Consider the following 16687-nt stretch of genomic DNA (forward strand, 5'->3'; position numbering starts at 1 on the left):
GGCGGAATACGCCGCTTAGGCGGGCCATGATTCATATCTTGTGGTTCTACGCTGAGAATTCGGTATAAATACTGCATTTGAAAAGTACAATATGTTTTTCAAAAGGCCATAGGGATTCATCTCAATGAGATAAGCCACACGACAGAAAAGACTGAACCGGTTAAAAAATAAGCCTATCTGACAAATATTATATTCTGCTCACCCATAATCTGGGAATTGATCAATAACTGTTCTAAGAGTTTGACATAGGGAACCTTTGTCTCGTATGTGTCATGAAAGGTAGGCGACAATCAGATGTCATAAACACCCCTGAAATCTTGAAATGATATGACACGATTATCAATCCCACGATGGTAGGATGATAGTCCTCATCCAATTGATACAATATACTGGTTGAGATTGGATTGTACTAATCACCACCCGTTATTTCACCTTCTTCAGCACCTAATAACCAACCTACACCTCTAACCAAAGCTCTTTTAGCATTTTGTCTCACTCTTTCAGCTTCATCAATATTTATACCATGAGCTACATTCGTACCGAAATTTTCAAATAATTCTCTTGTTCCTTGTCTATTTGTTGAAGTTTCACTACCTGTATCAGATCTCGTATCTTCTTCTATTCCACCTCCAACACCACCACCATTTCGCGAAGATAATAAATAATTAGATACCATTCTTGGTGTTGAAGCTGGATTAGGATTAGGATTAGGATTAGGTGATTTTGATCTTGATGTAGTTCTTGATAAATTTAAACCGAATGGTAAATGTGGTAAATGATCTAAAACCGGACTATTTCTTCCCAATCCTTGTTCTGTAGTTGTATTTGTACCTGTACCTGTTATATTAGGAATTGTAGGTGAATATGATCTTGTTAATCCACCGAATTTGCCACTGAAATCTAAAGCTATTTTAGCTGCTTTGGCAGCTGTTCTTGATCCTAATACCCTTTCTTCTTCTATCGTACTAGCATACGATTGATCAGATGCTATTGAGGTGATACGTTTATGTCCTTTATTATTATTAGTAGATGATGAAGATTTTCTAGTTTGACGTCTACGTTTAGCAGCTTTATCTAATTTAATTCTACTTAATTCCAAATTTTGATATGTTTCAAGTATAATAGGTATTTCTGATGAAGGACATAATTCTAATGAATATGATAACAATTGAATTTTTGATTGTATATCAGAAAATTCTAATGTTTTCGATAGATCAAAAGATAATTTCCATAATTCTTCTTTTAATTGATTTTCCTGAATTTCATCTTTACTCAAATTATTGTCAATTGTCTTACTTGATGATGAAGAAGACGTTGAAGTTGAAATACTCGAGACTTTTGATTGGTTGTTAATTGACCTTGATTTACCTTTTCTTTGTCTGTTTCTGTAGAATAACATAATTTCATCTAACAATTCATTCGTTTTTAGGTAATCATCGTGTTTGAAAGATGCTTTAGCAATCATCAATTTAACCAAATGATTTTCAACTTCATTCAATTTACTTAGTTTGTTCGATAATTCAATCATTAATTCAGGGTACTTGTAAGAATCTTTTGATGAATCCAAAACTTTCTCAATCAATTTCAATGGATTTACTGAAGATATATGTCTAATTTCAATTGGTGTTATACTTGAAGAAGAAAATGTTGTTAATTTTGATGTTGCCTCTATAAACGATTTTTCTGATTGTATAGCTGCTGTCTGAGGTGCAACAGCCAAGCTGACAGAATGATGAGGTTTGGGCTTAGCATAACATTCCTGTAAATTCAGTATGTATTTATAAATGTGTTAAAACTCACCAACCATAAGCTAATTTCATATCTCCAGTATGTAAGTTGCCACTTTCTGCTGATAAGTAAAATTCCTTGGAAGAATCCAATACCACATTTTCCACCAAATCGTCATCTACTAAATTACTCTGTTGTAGTCTTTTGATGATCTTTCGAGCTATGTCAAAGTCTACATTTGGTAGTGAATAAAGTCAGTCATCAGTGGTATCAAACGAACACGACTAGCCATGAGGTATAACTTACTACCTGATCGTAAAATACCTCCTAAATATATCTTGGCTCTTTCTTGTTTATTCAACATTCCCAAAGCACCTTTTAATAAACCACTATCATCTTGATTTTGATTATCATTAGTTGAATCAGTTCCTGACAATCTGTTCATATCATCCCATAATTTTCTCCATGTATCTTCATTGGTGTAGGTATAAGAATTTGTTAATTGTTGTTGTTGTTTACGTATTAATTTTTCAGCTAATTCAATTTGATCTGATTTATTTCTTGATGATTGTAATAAGAATTTTAAATTAGTTTCAATATTCCATCTTGATAAAATTTCACCTGATTCTAAATGTACATCTAAAATATCTAAAGTTCTTGATAAACTTGCAAAAGGTAATGGATTGAAAAATAAAAATAAATCTTTTGAAGTCGGTTGTTGATCTGATATCGAAGATGGTCTAAGAAAATTTGCGATAGAATCTAATGTAGTTGAAGTTAATTCTGAATCCGATTTTTTATCTGTACCATTTAATTCCCATACAGGTAAACATTCAAATATAGAAGACATTATATTCCATATACCTTTAAATTTTTCTTCTGTAGAATATAATAAACTTAATGCTAATCTTGCAACATCTAAATCATTTTTAATTATTCTTTCGTTTAAAGGTAATGTCGCTTTAGAATTTTCAAATATTGGCAATGCAATTTCTAAGCTCTTTAATGATAATATACAATCATATAAATATTTATCAACTAATCCTTCAACAGATTTACCATTTCTTTCTGAACGTGATTCTAAAACATACAAATAAGGTAAAATCAATTTTCTAATATCGTTTACAATTGACTCTGAAGTTGAATTTGATGTGTATGCTTGGATTATTTCAGTTTCTGTGGATTTTCTCCAATTTGTTAAAGTCCATTTCGAATGCTGTTCGAAAGATAAATTCGAATCGTAAACTAATCTAGATAATAAAGATAGATCTTCACCTATTTCATCTAGACCCAAAACACCTAATGATGCTCCATGTTGAACATATGCTAATTGATTATCCAGTATACCGAGTAAATCAAGTGACAAGATATGGTCGATGTACCATTTCGTCAGCTCAGAACTTGATAGTGGTTCAGGTTTAAATGGCGTCAAGGTTATTGAAGGGGGAAGATAAAGTGTTGCCAAAGCCGTGGATAATGCAGATGCTTCCGTAGATGGCTGTATCCATTTTTCTACATCTTGTTCTCCCAAAGAAGGTAATAATTTGTGCTCTTCCAGCTCGGTTGGACTGACCCAGCCTGGTACAGCTTCTAGTATGGCGTATCTAAATGGATATATCTCTCGATAATGCCTTTCCACCACAATTTTAAGGGCATGTAAAGCTGCTGTAGAAGCGAATTCTAACGCTGACGCCAATATGGGTTGAGTGAGGAATATCGTAAAATCGAGCGATAATTCTTCATGCACAGTTTCGGATGGCGTGGAAGGCTCGACGATTAATTTGGAAGATTTGACTTCTGGTGAAGTTGCTGGTTCGGAACATGTTCCCCATGGATCATCTAACAACGCTGAAGGGGACTTTTCGCTTGACTCGGTTTCTTGATTTGTTTCTTCAGCTTCATCTTCCCCCCAAGGATCATCTAGATCCATTCCGTCTGATTTTTCGACATGATCCTTCACCTGATCTGTTTCTGTAGATTTCTCATGTTGTGAAGAACCCTGCGGTATTGGTGTATTTCTGGGTTGTGGACAGATGATATTCCAAGTATCCAACCTTCTCTTGGTCTCTTCCAGATATACATATTCCCTAATCAATTCTTCTTCGTTCTTATCATCACCTATTATCCTTTTAATGTCATCTTTCTCGACACTACTGCCTAATTCTGCTTCTAATCTTGTATACTCTGATTCTCCCCTGCTTTGACCAAGTTGAACGATAAACTGTATAATTGGAACATTATCTATTTTTGCCGAGGATATAAGCTGATTTGATAGTGTTAGAACTTCTGTATCTGATAAAGGTGCAAAAGAAGTTTCGATTGTGGATAATGTGATTTCATTAGACGGTAAAGCCAATAATTCTGTGGATGTTAAAGGTGTAAAAGCCGGCAAAGGATCAAGTAAATCGGTTGATATCTGTTCTGATTCTTCTTCGCTGGTCATTCTGATGGGATCGCTTAGCTCTCGGATTGTTCAGTTATCATGTAATGCTGGGTTTTCTACCGTATGCAACCTTATACCGATATAGAAACAATCTCATTTATGTATGTATCGTGAACATCACTTTCATGAAAGACGACAGAAGTGAAACGTCATAACTTTGTTGATTAGCTTATTCTATACCCCCATTTATCAACCGATCTAGCCACGAGTGAAGGCGGGTTTCATGTTTTTATGCTTGTTTTAGCTTTTTAGACCGCGTTTGAGCTTTTCCGAACTGACGATGCAGTTTTAGGTGGACTTGGGATATTAGCCTGCAAATAAGATGGGGATCACTACAGATTAACTCAGCATCTTGACCAGTGTTGAGAGCGCATTACAAGCAGAGGGTCGATGTGAAGACTGCTTAAAACGACTCGGAACATTTACCTATAAACTCGTAGTAACGAATATTTCTCTCCCATCGCAAATGAAGAGGATTTGTTAAAACTGAAAAGACTTGTGCTGATTTCATTGGAAAGGACGTTGTCCAAAGATGCCTTCTCACTTGCCATGAAGCGCTGCTATTGTCGATACCATGTACACTCAACGCAAAACAGAAGAGGTAGAAATGAAAGACTGCACTTAGGAACATTCATCTTCAAACTATGATGTAAGCAGCTAAGAAGCTCTGTCAATTGTTGCACGAGTAATGAGCGCCTTAACAATGCTTTTTAGTGATGTACTGTATGTAAATTGTAGTATTATCTGTCAGATAACCATCAAAAGGCGTGTATACAAACGCCACTTTCACCGAAGATCAACGCCAAAAAAAAGAGTAAAAGTAGTTACCACAAAAGAAAGAATTGATGAAACGTGCGGAGTCTCCAAGATATAATTTTTAAATATCTTTTACATTGGTACATCTTAAGAATGATGAGCAGATGACGTTGGGATTATTTATGTGCAATGAAAAAAAGAGTAAGGTGTTGAAGCACAAGTGAACTAGCGCAAAAGAGAAGAGAGAAGTAAGCCAAGTAAAAAGCCAAAAAAAAGTAAAAACAAAGACAGACGCGTCTATCAAAACAAAACAAAAGAGAGATAGAAATAAACGCGTAGGTCAATAAATTTGAAACTTTTAAAGGAGATTTATTGTGATTAAATTTACCTAAAACAGTAATTTATAGTTTGTTTACGGGAAACTCATAACTCATCACCGGTTAAAAATATGATTCAAAGATTAAGATTACTCTCTTACTCTTACTCACGCTCAAGCATTTTATACTACCTTGTATGTTGTTGGTCAATGCGTGAATTAGATCAAGAATGACTGGGAAAACAACAATAACATTCTTATCATTATAACTCTTAACCTATCGATCTCTACTGCTGTTCTATCTATATCACAGAACTTCATCTTCACGCAGTCTTACAGGTTAAGAAAAACAGATTAGTTATATCCTACAAGTCAGTTAAATGCGGTGAAAGTAATAAATCAAGTTATCCGACACTGACAACAACAAACCAAAGACAAAGGCACGCATTGATCACCTATCAAGATCAAACAAGACATTCATTCATACATTCATACATACAGATATACACACACCTAGAATTCTAATCGCGTTTCATAATTTTGGTTATTGTTATTTTACCCTTGTCATTTTACCCTAATCAGAATCATAAGCACAAGCGCAAAGCACATACCTATCAATTATACCATCTATATCACACCCTATCAACGACCTTGTATAGGTATACATCTTGACAAGCTATAACCTACTGTACTGTGTACTCAACAAGACAAACCAACTTGATACTCCAAGACTGTATACCGAATCATTCAGTTTCACTTATCCACAGCTATTGTGAAATCATCCATATTTTTTTCGGTTGTCTAGGTAGACAAGTGGCAATTTCAATCTGGACGAAGGGTTAGAAATAGTACAGAAGAGACAGGTCGAAAGGAGTAGGTAGATACTCATTTGACTTTTTTAAGGGTGTTTAGTAAAATAGAGAATACAATATTTAGAATTTGGATAAAGGGATTAAATATTATAACGTCAAAAAACTGTGTTTGACATTTTCATACTGAGTTGAGTGAGTAATAACAAATAAATCAATTATTCTCTGTTTATCATCGTTTATCTTCTTACTTCTTTCATCCTCCTAAATCACCCTTCTTGGAATTACAACTGTTAACAAGTTGTTCTTCTTAATCTCCCTCTTCTTTCTATCTGTCATCCTCGTCTCGTATTTCTCCCTTCTGATCCAACTCAAATCACGTTCCTTTCATATCCTTCTTCTTCCCTATACAGACAGATATCGGATCAAAGAGGCTACACTTTTAGTTGTTGTTACCACACACAAGACTTGTTCTTCTTCTTCTTTCTTTGATTTCGCGTTCTTTAGTCTTTCATTAATCACTCCACTTAAATCATTCATTTCTTTCCCATTTGGAACACGCATGGACCTTTTTATTTTTATCTAGTTCATTGTTTCGGGTCATGTGTAATTAAAGCCTCAAAGCACAAGCTCGAGCATAACAGCTGATATCCTTTACTTGTTTATTTTTTTTTTAATTCACTATTTCATCTTGATCTATCGTTCTTATATCTTTTATTCATTGACTACAATACAAAAAAACAAAAACAGTCTTATTCCAACTCCAATCACCATAATTGCTTCTCGGCACAACCTACTCTAAACCGCTTCATGACCTCTGTCTTACCATATCCAATGGCCGACCCTTTCGCGGCCAATCCTCAATACGCTTCCTCTTCAGGATATCAGCATCCTCCTACTGGTTTTTCAAGACCTCAACAGACGTATCGAGCGTCAACTGGACCCGGTCAAATAATGGCTACTACAGATGAGTTTGGAACATATAGTCCAGGGCATGCACCAATGCCTGGACCATCACAATCGACATCTGCAGCTGCAGCTGCTGCAGCAAGGTATAGACAATCTATGCCTATGCCTCTACCTTTACCTGAACCAATCGCGTCAACTTCACACACATACGCATCATCCCATTCACATACCGCTCAATCACAACAACAGCAAGCACAAGCGCAATCAAGGGCAGCAAATCGACGATCACATAATCCAACCACTACACTGGGAAATGCTTCACCACCTAAAGCTGAATATTTAACAGATGAATATGTTTTACATCCTTCAGTTTACGCGTACAAACAAGCTCATCCACGTCGACCTATGATAGGCTTCGGTCCTTATGTCTTGCTTCAAACTTTAGGTGAAGGTGAATTTGGTAAAGTCAAACTTGGTGTGCATACAGATTATGGGGTTGAGGTAGCTATCAAATTGATAAAACGTGGTAGTCTAGATGATGAAGTCAGAGCAAGTAAGGTAGAACGAGAAATTGACGTGTTGAAGGTGAGTGCGGACTTCAGCTGTGTAGCAATACTAGATTTGGCTGACCGCGTATATCCAGACTCTTAAACATCCAAATATTGTTCGTATGTTCGATGTCATAGATACTGAAAAATACATTGGTATCGTGCTGGAATATGCTGGAGGTGAGTCAATCCAAATAGCCTCAGCCGTGTAAATTATTCTGACAGCTTCTATTAGGTGGTGAATTGTTCGAACATATTCTTGCAAATCGATACCTTAAAGAAAAGGATGCTCAGAAGTTATTTGCTCAACTCATCTCTGGTGTTGACTATTTGCACCGAAAACATATCGTACATCGAGATCTCAAACTTGAGAATTTGCTTCTTGACAAACACCGTAATATCATCATTACCGATTTTGGTTTTGCCAATCGGTTTGATCATGCTCAAGATGATTTAATGGCGACCAGTTGTGGTAGTCCCTGTTACGCGGCTCCAGAGCTTGTCGTTTCTGAAGGTCTTTACGTTGGATCTGCTGTCGATATCTGGTCTTGCGGTGTGATACTATACGCCATGCTTTCAGGTTATTTACCTTATGATGATGATCCTCAAAATCCTGACGGAGACAATATCAACCTCCTTTACAAATACATCATGAATACCAAACTCAACTTCCCTGAACACTTATCCCCTTCCGCCAAATCACTTCTCCAAATCATGCTCGTCCCTCTTCCTGAACATCGATGTACTGTTACACAGATAATGGAACACCCATGGCTTGCTGGTTATCGAGACATGTTCGTTCGAACTGTTGAAGAACATGAATATGTCTTCCAAGAAGCTATGTATAGAAAGAGTCAACAAGCGAAGAGAGAGTTATCAGATAGAAAGAGAGTTCAAGCAGAAGCTAAAGAAGCTAAAGCTATGATGCAAAGGAGTCAAAGTAGTGTACCTGGAACAACAGTAACAGCAAGTATGCTCGATTATCAGAGAAGAAGAGAACAAAGACATCATTCAGCATTACCAACTACTTCAACAATGCCTGAATATCTTAGTAATGCTGGTCATCGAACACCACCTCTCGAATCTCGTCATGTCATTCCTCCGCCTCTACCTGCACCAACTCATACTCAACTCATGCCAGAAGCCTCAATGGTCGCCTCTCCGGCTAGCATGCCTACACCTACTATGCCCACACTATCGATACCCTCACCCTCCGGCTCTCCTTCCAAACATGTCGAAAGTGTCGCTGCGTTACATACACCTACCGAATCAATTGCTGTCGCATCTACCAGAGCTGTCGAGAATGAATCTCTTTCTACTACACCTCTCGTCACACCACCTATCGAAACAGAAGACAAAGCTACAAGACCTTCAATGTCATCCAACAAAAACCGTCATACTATACAGGTCGAGTATGATGGTGATGCATCGTATGAACGAATGCAAGAAGCTATGCAAAAGAACCAAAAAGGTAAAGATATTGAACGACCAGAATCCAAAGCTGAAAATCTTGCTCCGATCATGGCTCATGTACAACAAGGTGGCTCGACCGATATTGAGATGGAATCCGGTTCATCCGATAACGATCATGCTCAAGCTGAAACTGTAGAATCGGTATTGGAAGAGACACCTGCAGTCACTCCTGTGCTTACTCCACCTGCCAATACCACACCACTTCCTGAAGTGGCAGAAGAAGTTTCAGAAAAGTCTTCAGAAGCACCTACGATACCTAGTACACCATCAAAGAAAAGTATATCACAACAAACACCATCATCACCTACTACTCCTCGAGCATCTATGGCTGTTCAATCTGAAACAATCACTGCTACACCACGAGCTGAACGAGCTGCACCTCCTACGCCTAAAGCTTCATTGGTATCAGATAATAGAAAACGACATGATTCTATGCCACCTATATCGGCTATGCCACCTCCTTCAAGTGTTCCTGCACCAAGGAATCCAAATCATAAACCTTCCGGTCTTCCTAAACCACCACCTGCTAAAAGAGAAAGATACAGAAAAGGTATGTCTCTCGATAAGTTCGGTCTTGCAAAACTCCTCGGTCAAGCTTCCCATACAAACGATGAAAATCGAAATATCCCACCAAGCGCAAGTTCTTCTGCTGTCAATTTGGCATCAGGTCACGCCAAAAGAGGTTCAATGTCTATTTCTAGACCTGGTACAGCTGATCAAGAGAAAAAGTCAAGAAGAAAGACTTTACAACTTATGGTTAACAGGTAAGCTATCAAATATGCCATCTTTCGTTGTGATAGCTGACATGTTGTAAAGGTCGAATCCTAGAGACGACAAATCACCACAAACTCCTCTTGCGCCAGCTACTCCACTAGCAGCACGAGATATGAACCCTCAAGCCCCTGCAACCAAGCCTGTTTCACCACCTGTTGTAGTTGATCGAAATGGTATACAACCCTCACCTCAACCTGATCAATCTTCACCATCCATTGTCACCGTTGATGCCTTTGCAGCACAGCAAGCTGCTTCACCACCTCATAAGACAGCTTCCAGCAAAGCAGCTAAGAAAGTTATGGATTGGTTTAGACGTAAATCACTTGCTAAAGATACTCTTGTCAACTTGAAATCTGCTGGCGTTAAATCAGATTCTCAATCTTCTTTCGTTAGAGTTTCACCTGCTAGACCAAAAGTTGCTGAAAGAATGGGAGGATCAACTGCAAACCTCGCTATGTCTTCGGTAAGCAGTATAGGTCATACACAAGAAGGACCAGTGGTGGTTACCGTTTCAGAAGATGATGAAGCTCAACCTGAATCAGCAACTTTACCTAAACCTAAACAAGCAAATTCAACAAATGTTGGTGAATCAGCCAGAATTCCACTTGGTGAAGCAGTCAACAAGACCAATGTACAGTCTACTTCTGATTTGTTGTCCCCTACTAGAGCAAGAGTACCTACACCTGAGAGATCAAAATCACATAGAATATCACCATCACAATCAAGTACTAATAATGCTGAAAGACAACCATCAAACCTACAAAAGAGCACTTTACCAGGATCATCGACATCTACTAGAGCTAGATCAGATCGAAGTGAAGATAGTAAAATGAGAGTACATACTGGATTAGTTGATCAATCTGCTTTATCATCAAAACCACCTAAAGAAGTAATGACAGAAGTGTTGAAAGTTTTGAAAGAAATGGGTATGGATATTAAACGTGAAAATGAATTTAGATTAAGATGTACACGTGTAAGAAGACGTAAAGCTGGTGCGACAACTGCTTTAGGAAGCGTGATGTCTGTTGGATCTGGTATGAGCCCATTTACATTGATGAGTTCTGCAAGTACAAGTAAAACCGATTCAAGAGGATTACCTTTACCTATATCACCTTCAGCAGGAAGTAGTTTAAGTGGAGGTATAAAAGGAATGTTATTAAGAAGAGGATCATCATATTCTTCTCAATTACCAAGAAGTGATTCAGAAATTTTCAGTTCACCATCTATAGGAAATACACCAAATTTACCTTCTTCTCCAGATGGTAAATTACCAATGATGGCTGAACCTTTATATGGTGAACATTCGGTCGATTCAGGTGATGAAGTTAAATTCGTCATTGAATTATGTAGAATCAAAAATTTACCTGGATTATATCTATTGAATATTAAGAGATTAAGAGGTTCAGTTTGGTCTTTTAAATTTATTTATCAAACTGTTTTAGAGTGAGTTACATTCCCCTTTTTCACACAAATACAATTTATCAAAAGCTGATGATGGTATTGTATTCTTTCCCCTCATAGGCGAACTTCAACTCTCACACATTAGTTTACCTTTTTTTTCAATGACAAATCATACATCATTCCCATATTGTAAGTTCAGATCAACTTAATCAGCTACTTGCGCTTCTGTTTTAATCAAATGCTGATAAGATCTTTGCATAGATACAATATTTTCTCATTTCATCACAAATTACCATGTTGATACAATCATATATACAAATCATTGGCTTCAAATCAATTATTTTTAGTTTCATTCTATATAACATACTTCAACAACAATATATACAATTAATGGACAATTTTTCTCTTTACTATTCTTTTCTTTTTCTGATTGTCTTAAATCTTCTTTTTTTATTATACACGGATTCGGCTAGATACAAGTCCCAATTGATAGTTTATCATTCTCACAGATCAATTAATCAGTACATTCAATCAAGTTAATCATTGCTTTTCTTTATAACATGTATCTTCTTTTCTTTTCTACCATATTCTGTGAATAAGTACATTTTTCTTGTTTCCATAAAGCATTACACGATTAAGTTCAATATCACGACCTTGATACCCCCTTTTTCTACAGCATTTTCCCTTAGATATATTCCGTTATATATACACTAAGTCACTACTTTTCGAATTTTTGATAGTTGTTTATAGTAAATTAGATCACATAGTAAGGAATGGGCGGTGATGAATGAATATGTATTTCGGATTTCAGAGATTGATGAAATCAATGCGCTATGTACGACATGCATTAAACATTCTGCTCTGTTTGAGATGATGATCTATATCGATTCGATGTTTTAAGTATCTATGCATATACATATGCTTAATATGTTGAAGATAAAATCATAGATTGTATGCTGCTACAAGACGTTCCATTCTTAATGCTTGTCTACATAGAGGACATTCTAGCTATCGGATTCAAATATCCATTATTATCAGTTACTGACTTGCTATGATGTTGAAGAAAGAAGAAAAATAATGATTTATAGACTTTCAAGTCTAGTTAGATATCATTGTTAGACTTACTTTTTCTAATCCACCTAAACAACCCCAACAAAATAAATGACCACATTCAGTTACAGCAGTCGTACCACCTGAACCTTGACCTGTACCTCTAGATTCTAAACATAACGTACATTGTCTTTCAGGTAATTCTAAACAATCTTTATCTAAATATGTATTTAATTCATCATATTTTTCAGTTTCTGTCGATTGAATTATTATAGTTTGTTGTGCATTTAAAGGTGGTGTTAATAATGGTGGTGATAATGGTATTATTTCATCTTTGTATGGTGTTGGTATACCTATATTCGGATTATCATCTGAAGAAGTAGTAGCAGTAGTACTACTTGAAGATAATTTGGATATTAAACGATATAATAAAGGTAATAACATCATTAATCCTAATGGTTCATATGATTCGGGTTTTCTGTCAATTGATCGAGGCGGTAAAGTAGATACCTAAATTGCGAGTTAACTCCATAGCATTTCCAATCTGACCATATCATAAGATAGAAAATGAACCAAAAAATGACACTTACATATGATAATCCAGTTAACCTTCTTGCTAATTCAAAGAATCTACCTTTAAATAAGAAAAGTATCATATGTAATTCAGGTATTATTTTACCTATTGGAGATTCGATAAATCTTAATAAATCTTTTTTAGCTTTTTGTAATTTAGTTTCTTCTTGTCTATTATGTATCTGTGATTGTGTATTGGAAGAATTACGCAGATAATTTGATGTCATTGGTGAAAATACCAAAGAAGGTAAAAGTATGAATAGTATGGTTATTATTCTTCTCTATATTCAGTTTTCATCATTATTAGCTATTAATAATACACCTAACTTAAATACGGATTTTTAATAAAATTAATCAGTAATCATTTCATTCAAACTTACTCGCTTGGAAGGCAATTTACCTTTCCTTAGATGTATAGGTAAAATATCTGTATATTCTTCACCAAATGTTGATAATCCTCTACCAAATGTTAAACTTAGGTAAACTCCTTTTACAAGTAAGTCAATTATTGTTTGTTTATGTGCTAACCATCTTGTACCTATCGATGTTGACCATAAAGCAATTAGCTACTTTGTTATTCGGCCTGGTCGCACGAAAGAAATTCTTTTAGCTAACCTGCTATACTCCTAACGATTTCTGAAACCAATTCCGTCAATCTCCATATTTGTGCTGAATCTCTTTGATGTGCTCGTACTAACATTCACAACATCAGCTCCCCATGACTATCTCACTACAGAGAGAGCTGGTGATGCTTACATATTTGAGCTTGTGATGCATCCTCTAAGTTCAGTCTGATCGAACTATCTTGTTCTGGATTTATCAAAGAAGGTATTATCGTTTGTCGAGATGATGAAGCTATAGGTTGATCCATTTTGACGATATCCTGTGACGTCTAAGATTTCGTTCGCACCAAGTTTTCGGATCAGCCTCGAGATGTGTACACCAGTTATTACTGGTAAATGAGAACTTTTACGAACGTGAGTCAACTAAACAACCAAGTTATAGTAGATATCATATAAATTGCAAGGAGGTAATATAATCATATAATCTCGAAGAAATCTCTAAACTAAGTCACCGCAAATAGCCGGGTTAGATTGATCAAAACATTCGATTACGATTCATTCGTAATCGCCCCCAGCAAGTCTAATCAAGCATTACGAGTTGACATTACGAAACTTAAACAGGTTAGTTACCTGAACATGACCCTTGAATTCGAGGTTTGTTAGGTGGCAAACAATATTCAATACTTTATTTACAACTTCGTTTGGGTCCTTTTCGTTCTTTCATATATATCAAATACTTTACATCGATTCAATCTTAACCTTGTCACTTCTTAGGTACGCGTAACAAACTTTGTACAAGCTATTACATACCCCAATATAGAAATAAAACCGATACATCCCTCAATCTTTGGCCATTGGTGGGAATAACAGAAGTGTTGTCCTGTCCTCAACATGACAATAACGGATTATCCAACGTTTTCAGAGAGTCCCTTCTTCTTCGATAGAAAGGCTCCTAGTTTACCAGAGGAGGAAGAAGGATTAATGAGGGTATGTAATGGTAGTCCATCTCACATCCAATGTACCAGAATGATGGACGACATGGCTAATTTCTTCACGCAATTATCAATTACTTTTAGCCTCATAATGCACCTAGAGTAGCATATTATCATCCTAAAGACGTTGGCAATTATCATTATGGAGTATGTTCTTAGCTATATAATCATGATAAAGCCCTTAGCTAAATAATACGATGTACATAGGAACGCCATCCAATGAGACCACATCGAATGGAATTAACAAATCAACTAGTTTTAGGATATAATTTACATGAGAAAATGACAATGCATTCACCTAGAAAAGCTACGGAGACTGAATTGTTAGAATTTCACGATAATGATTATGTTGATTTCTTGAAAAGGTGAGTTGAGTCAAATCTTTCTAGTAATGTGATTATTTCAAGAAAACATATCGAGAAACAAATATATACAATATATACGAATCAGGCAGGCAGTGAGATATCAACGATTGAAGCTTACTATGATTCTTTTATTGTGATATTCATCAATCATTATTATTAGGGTAACGCCAAAAAATGCACAAAATTTAACGAAAGATTGGACAAAATTTAATGTAGGAGATGATTGTCCGATTTTTCATGATTTATTTTCATTTTGTCAACAATATGCAGGTGCAAGTTTAGCTGCGGCAAGAAAATTATCTTCAAATTCAACTGATATTGCAATAAATTGGAGTGGAGGTTTACATCATGCTAAAAAAGGTGAAGCGAGTGGATTTTGTTATGTGAATGATATTGTTTTAGCTATTTTGGAATTATTAAGGTGAGTTTGAAGATTATGATTAACATCATAACCAAGTCCTTTCATGATTACGGAGAGGTAGAAGTATGGTTCACAATGAATCACTTGTATTATATTACCCAGGCTGACCAATTCGTTCATATTTGCGCTATTTTCCAGACATCAACCCCGTGTCCTTTACATTGATATAGATATACACCACGGTGATGGAGTCCAAGAAGCATTTTATCTATCAAATAGAGTATTGACCGTATCATTTCATAAATATTCTGCGGATTTTTTCCCTGGTACAGGAAATTTAAGTGAAATTGGATCTGATTTAGGAAAATATTTTTCATTAAATGTTCCCTTACAAGATGGAATAGATGATGAATCATATATATCATTATTTAAATCTATAATGGAACCTACTATAACGACATTTCAACCTTCTTCAATTGTATTACAATGTGGTGCAGATTCTTTAGGTTGTGATAGATTAGGTACATTTAATTTATCAATTGCTGCACATGGAGAATGTGTTAGATTTATAAAATCTTTTAATTTACCTTTATTAATTTTAGGTGGTGGTGGATATAGACAATCTTCTGTAGCAAGATGTTGGACATATGAAACTGGAATATGTTTAGGTTTAAAATTAAATAATAGTTTACCTGAAAATTGTAATTATAAAGAATTTTTCGGTCCAGATTATTTATTACATCCTCCATTAACAGGAAAAATTCAAAATTTAAATTCAAAAAAAAATTTAGAAAAGATTAGAATTATAATTAAAGAAAAATTAAGATACTTAAATGGTGCACCTTCAGTTCAATTACAAGAAATTCCAAATGATTTAATGGGTTTTTTAAATGTTGAAGAAAAATCAATAAATGAAAAATTTGATGGTGATGATGATGAAAATTTAAAAGATCAAAGAATTGCAAATAGTAAATCAAAATTAAATGAAAATGATTTATTAGAAAAAGAATTAAATAGTTTTGGTAATGGTGATTCATTAGGTCAACCTTTAGGTGGTGCAAGAAGGAAAACTGTGAGGATATGACAAGCAATAAATAGTAACCAAAACATATATACTATAATCACTTAGTGACTTGTTACAACCATCTCTTATCAACGAAAAAAGAAGTATGATAACGTAGCGCAGTTTATCATTTGGAAATTTATCTTTCACTCATCTTTAAAACCAAAGATATCAAATGTACAATATCGATACTGTAAGGTGAAATATATTGTTGTATTCTGTATGTATATTTGAATATAATCAGATTGACGAATCGTTATAGTGTATGCAATTCAAGCTGTAGCAGTGCTCTTGTGCTATAGTAAAGTATGTGGTCCAAAGATATATTTTTACCCCATTTGCTGTTCTTTTCGCATATCATACCGAGTAATCACTAAAATCTGTCTTGCGTAATAGGTATAAGGATATCATCACTAAAAATGTATACTGTATACGATATAATATATAATATGAGACGCAGACATAACTATAACAGAATGACAGATGATCAAAGAAATACCGGAAAAATCATTGTGAAGGAGGGAAAAACAGTATGTATAATGCTATTGATAGTTATTGAAGAT

General features: G+C 35.4%; 4 protein-coding genes across 4 annotated transcripts; 2 read left to right on the forward strand and 2 right to left on the reverse strand.

Annotated features, from left to right (window-relative positions):
- Positions 1–409: 409 nt before the first annotated feature.
- On the reverse strand, positions 410–4171 carry L201_002420 (uncharacterized protein; the record flags this gene model as incomplete). Its single annotated transcript, XM_066218196.1, has 3 exons — positions 410–1721; positions 1801–1960; positions 2035–4171. The coding sequence occupies 3 exons, from the start codon at positions 4169–4171 to the stop codon at positions 410–412; spliced, it is 3609 nt and encodes a 1202-aa protein (XP_066074293.1).
- A 2715-nt stretch (positions 4172–6886) lies between these two features.
- Positions 6887–11302, forward strand: L201_002421 (uncharacterized protein; the record flags this gene model as incomplete). The annotated part of the gene is made up of 5 exons (XM_066218197.1): positions 6887–7546; positions 7605–7689; positions 7745–9746; positions 9799–11199; positions 11278–11302. The coding sequence occupies 5 exons, from the start codon at positions 6887–6889 to the stop codon at positions 11300–11302; spliced, it is 4173 nt and encodes a 1390-aa protein (XP_066074294.1).
- Positions 11303–12099: 797 nt separating this feature from the next.
- L201_002422 (uncharacterized protein) lies at positions 12100–13651 on the reverse strand (the record flags this gene model as incomplete). The annotated part of the gene is made up of 6 exons (XM_066218198.1): positions 12100–12165; positions 12283–12717; positions 12798–13061; positions 13161–13318; positions 13396–13473; positions 13537–13651. The coding sequence occupies 6 exons, from the start codon at positions 13649–13651 to the stop codon at positions 12100–12102; spliced, it is 1116 nt and encodes a 371-aa protein (XP_066074295.1).
- A 583-nt stretch (positions 13652–14234) lies between these two features.
- Positions 14235–16145, forward strand: L201_002423 (uncharacterized protein; the record flags this gene model as incomplete). Its single annotated transcript, XM_066218199.1, has 5 exons — positions 14235–14330; positions 14420–14482; positions 14543–14700; positions 14861–15121; positions 15260–16145. The coding sequence occupies 5 exons, from the start codon at positions 14235–14237 to the stop codon at positions 16143–16145; spliced, it is 1464 nt and encodes a 487-aa protein (XP_066074296.1).
- Between the last annotated feature and the right edge of the window lie 542 nt (positions 16146–16687).

This window comes from Kwoniella dendrophila, chromosome 3 (genome assembly GCF_036810415.1).
Source record: "Kwoniella dendrophila CBS 6074 chromosome 3, complete sequence".
Lineage (NCBI taxonomy): Eukaryota > Fungi > Basidiomycota > Tremellomycetes > Tremellales > Cryptococcaceae > Kwoniella > Kwoniella dendrophila.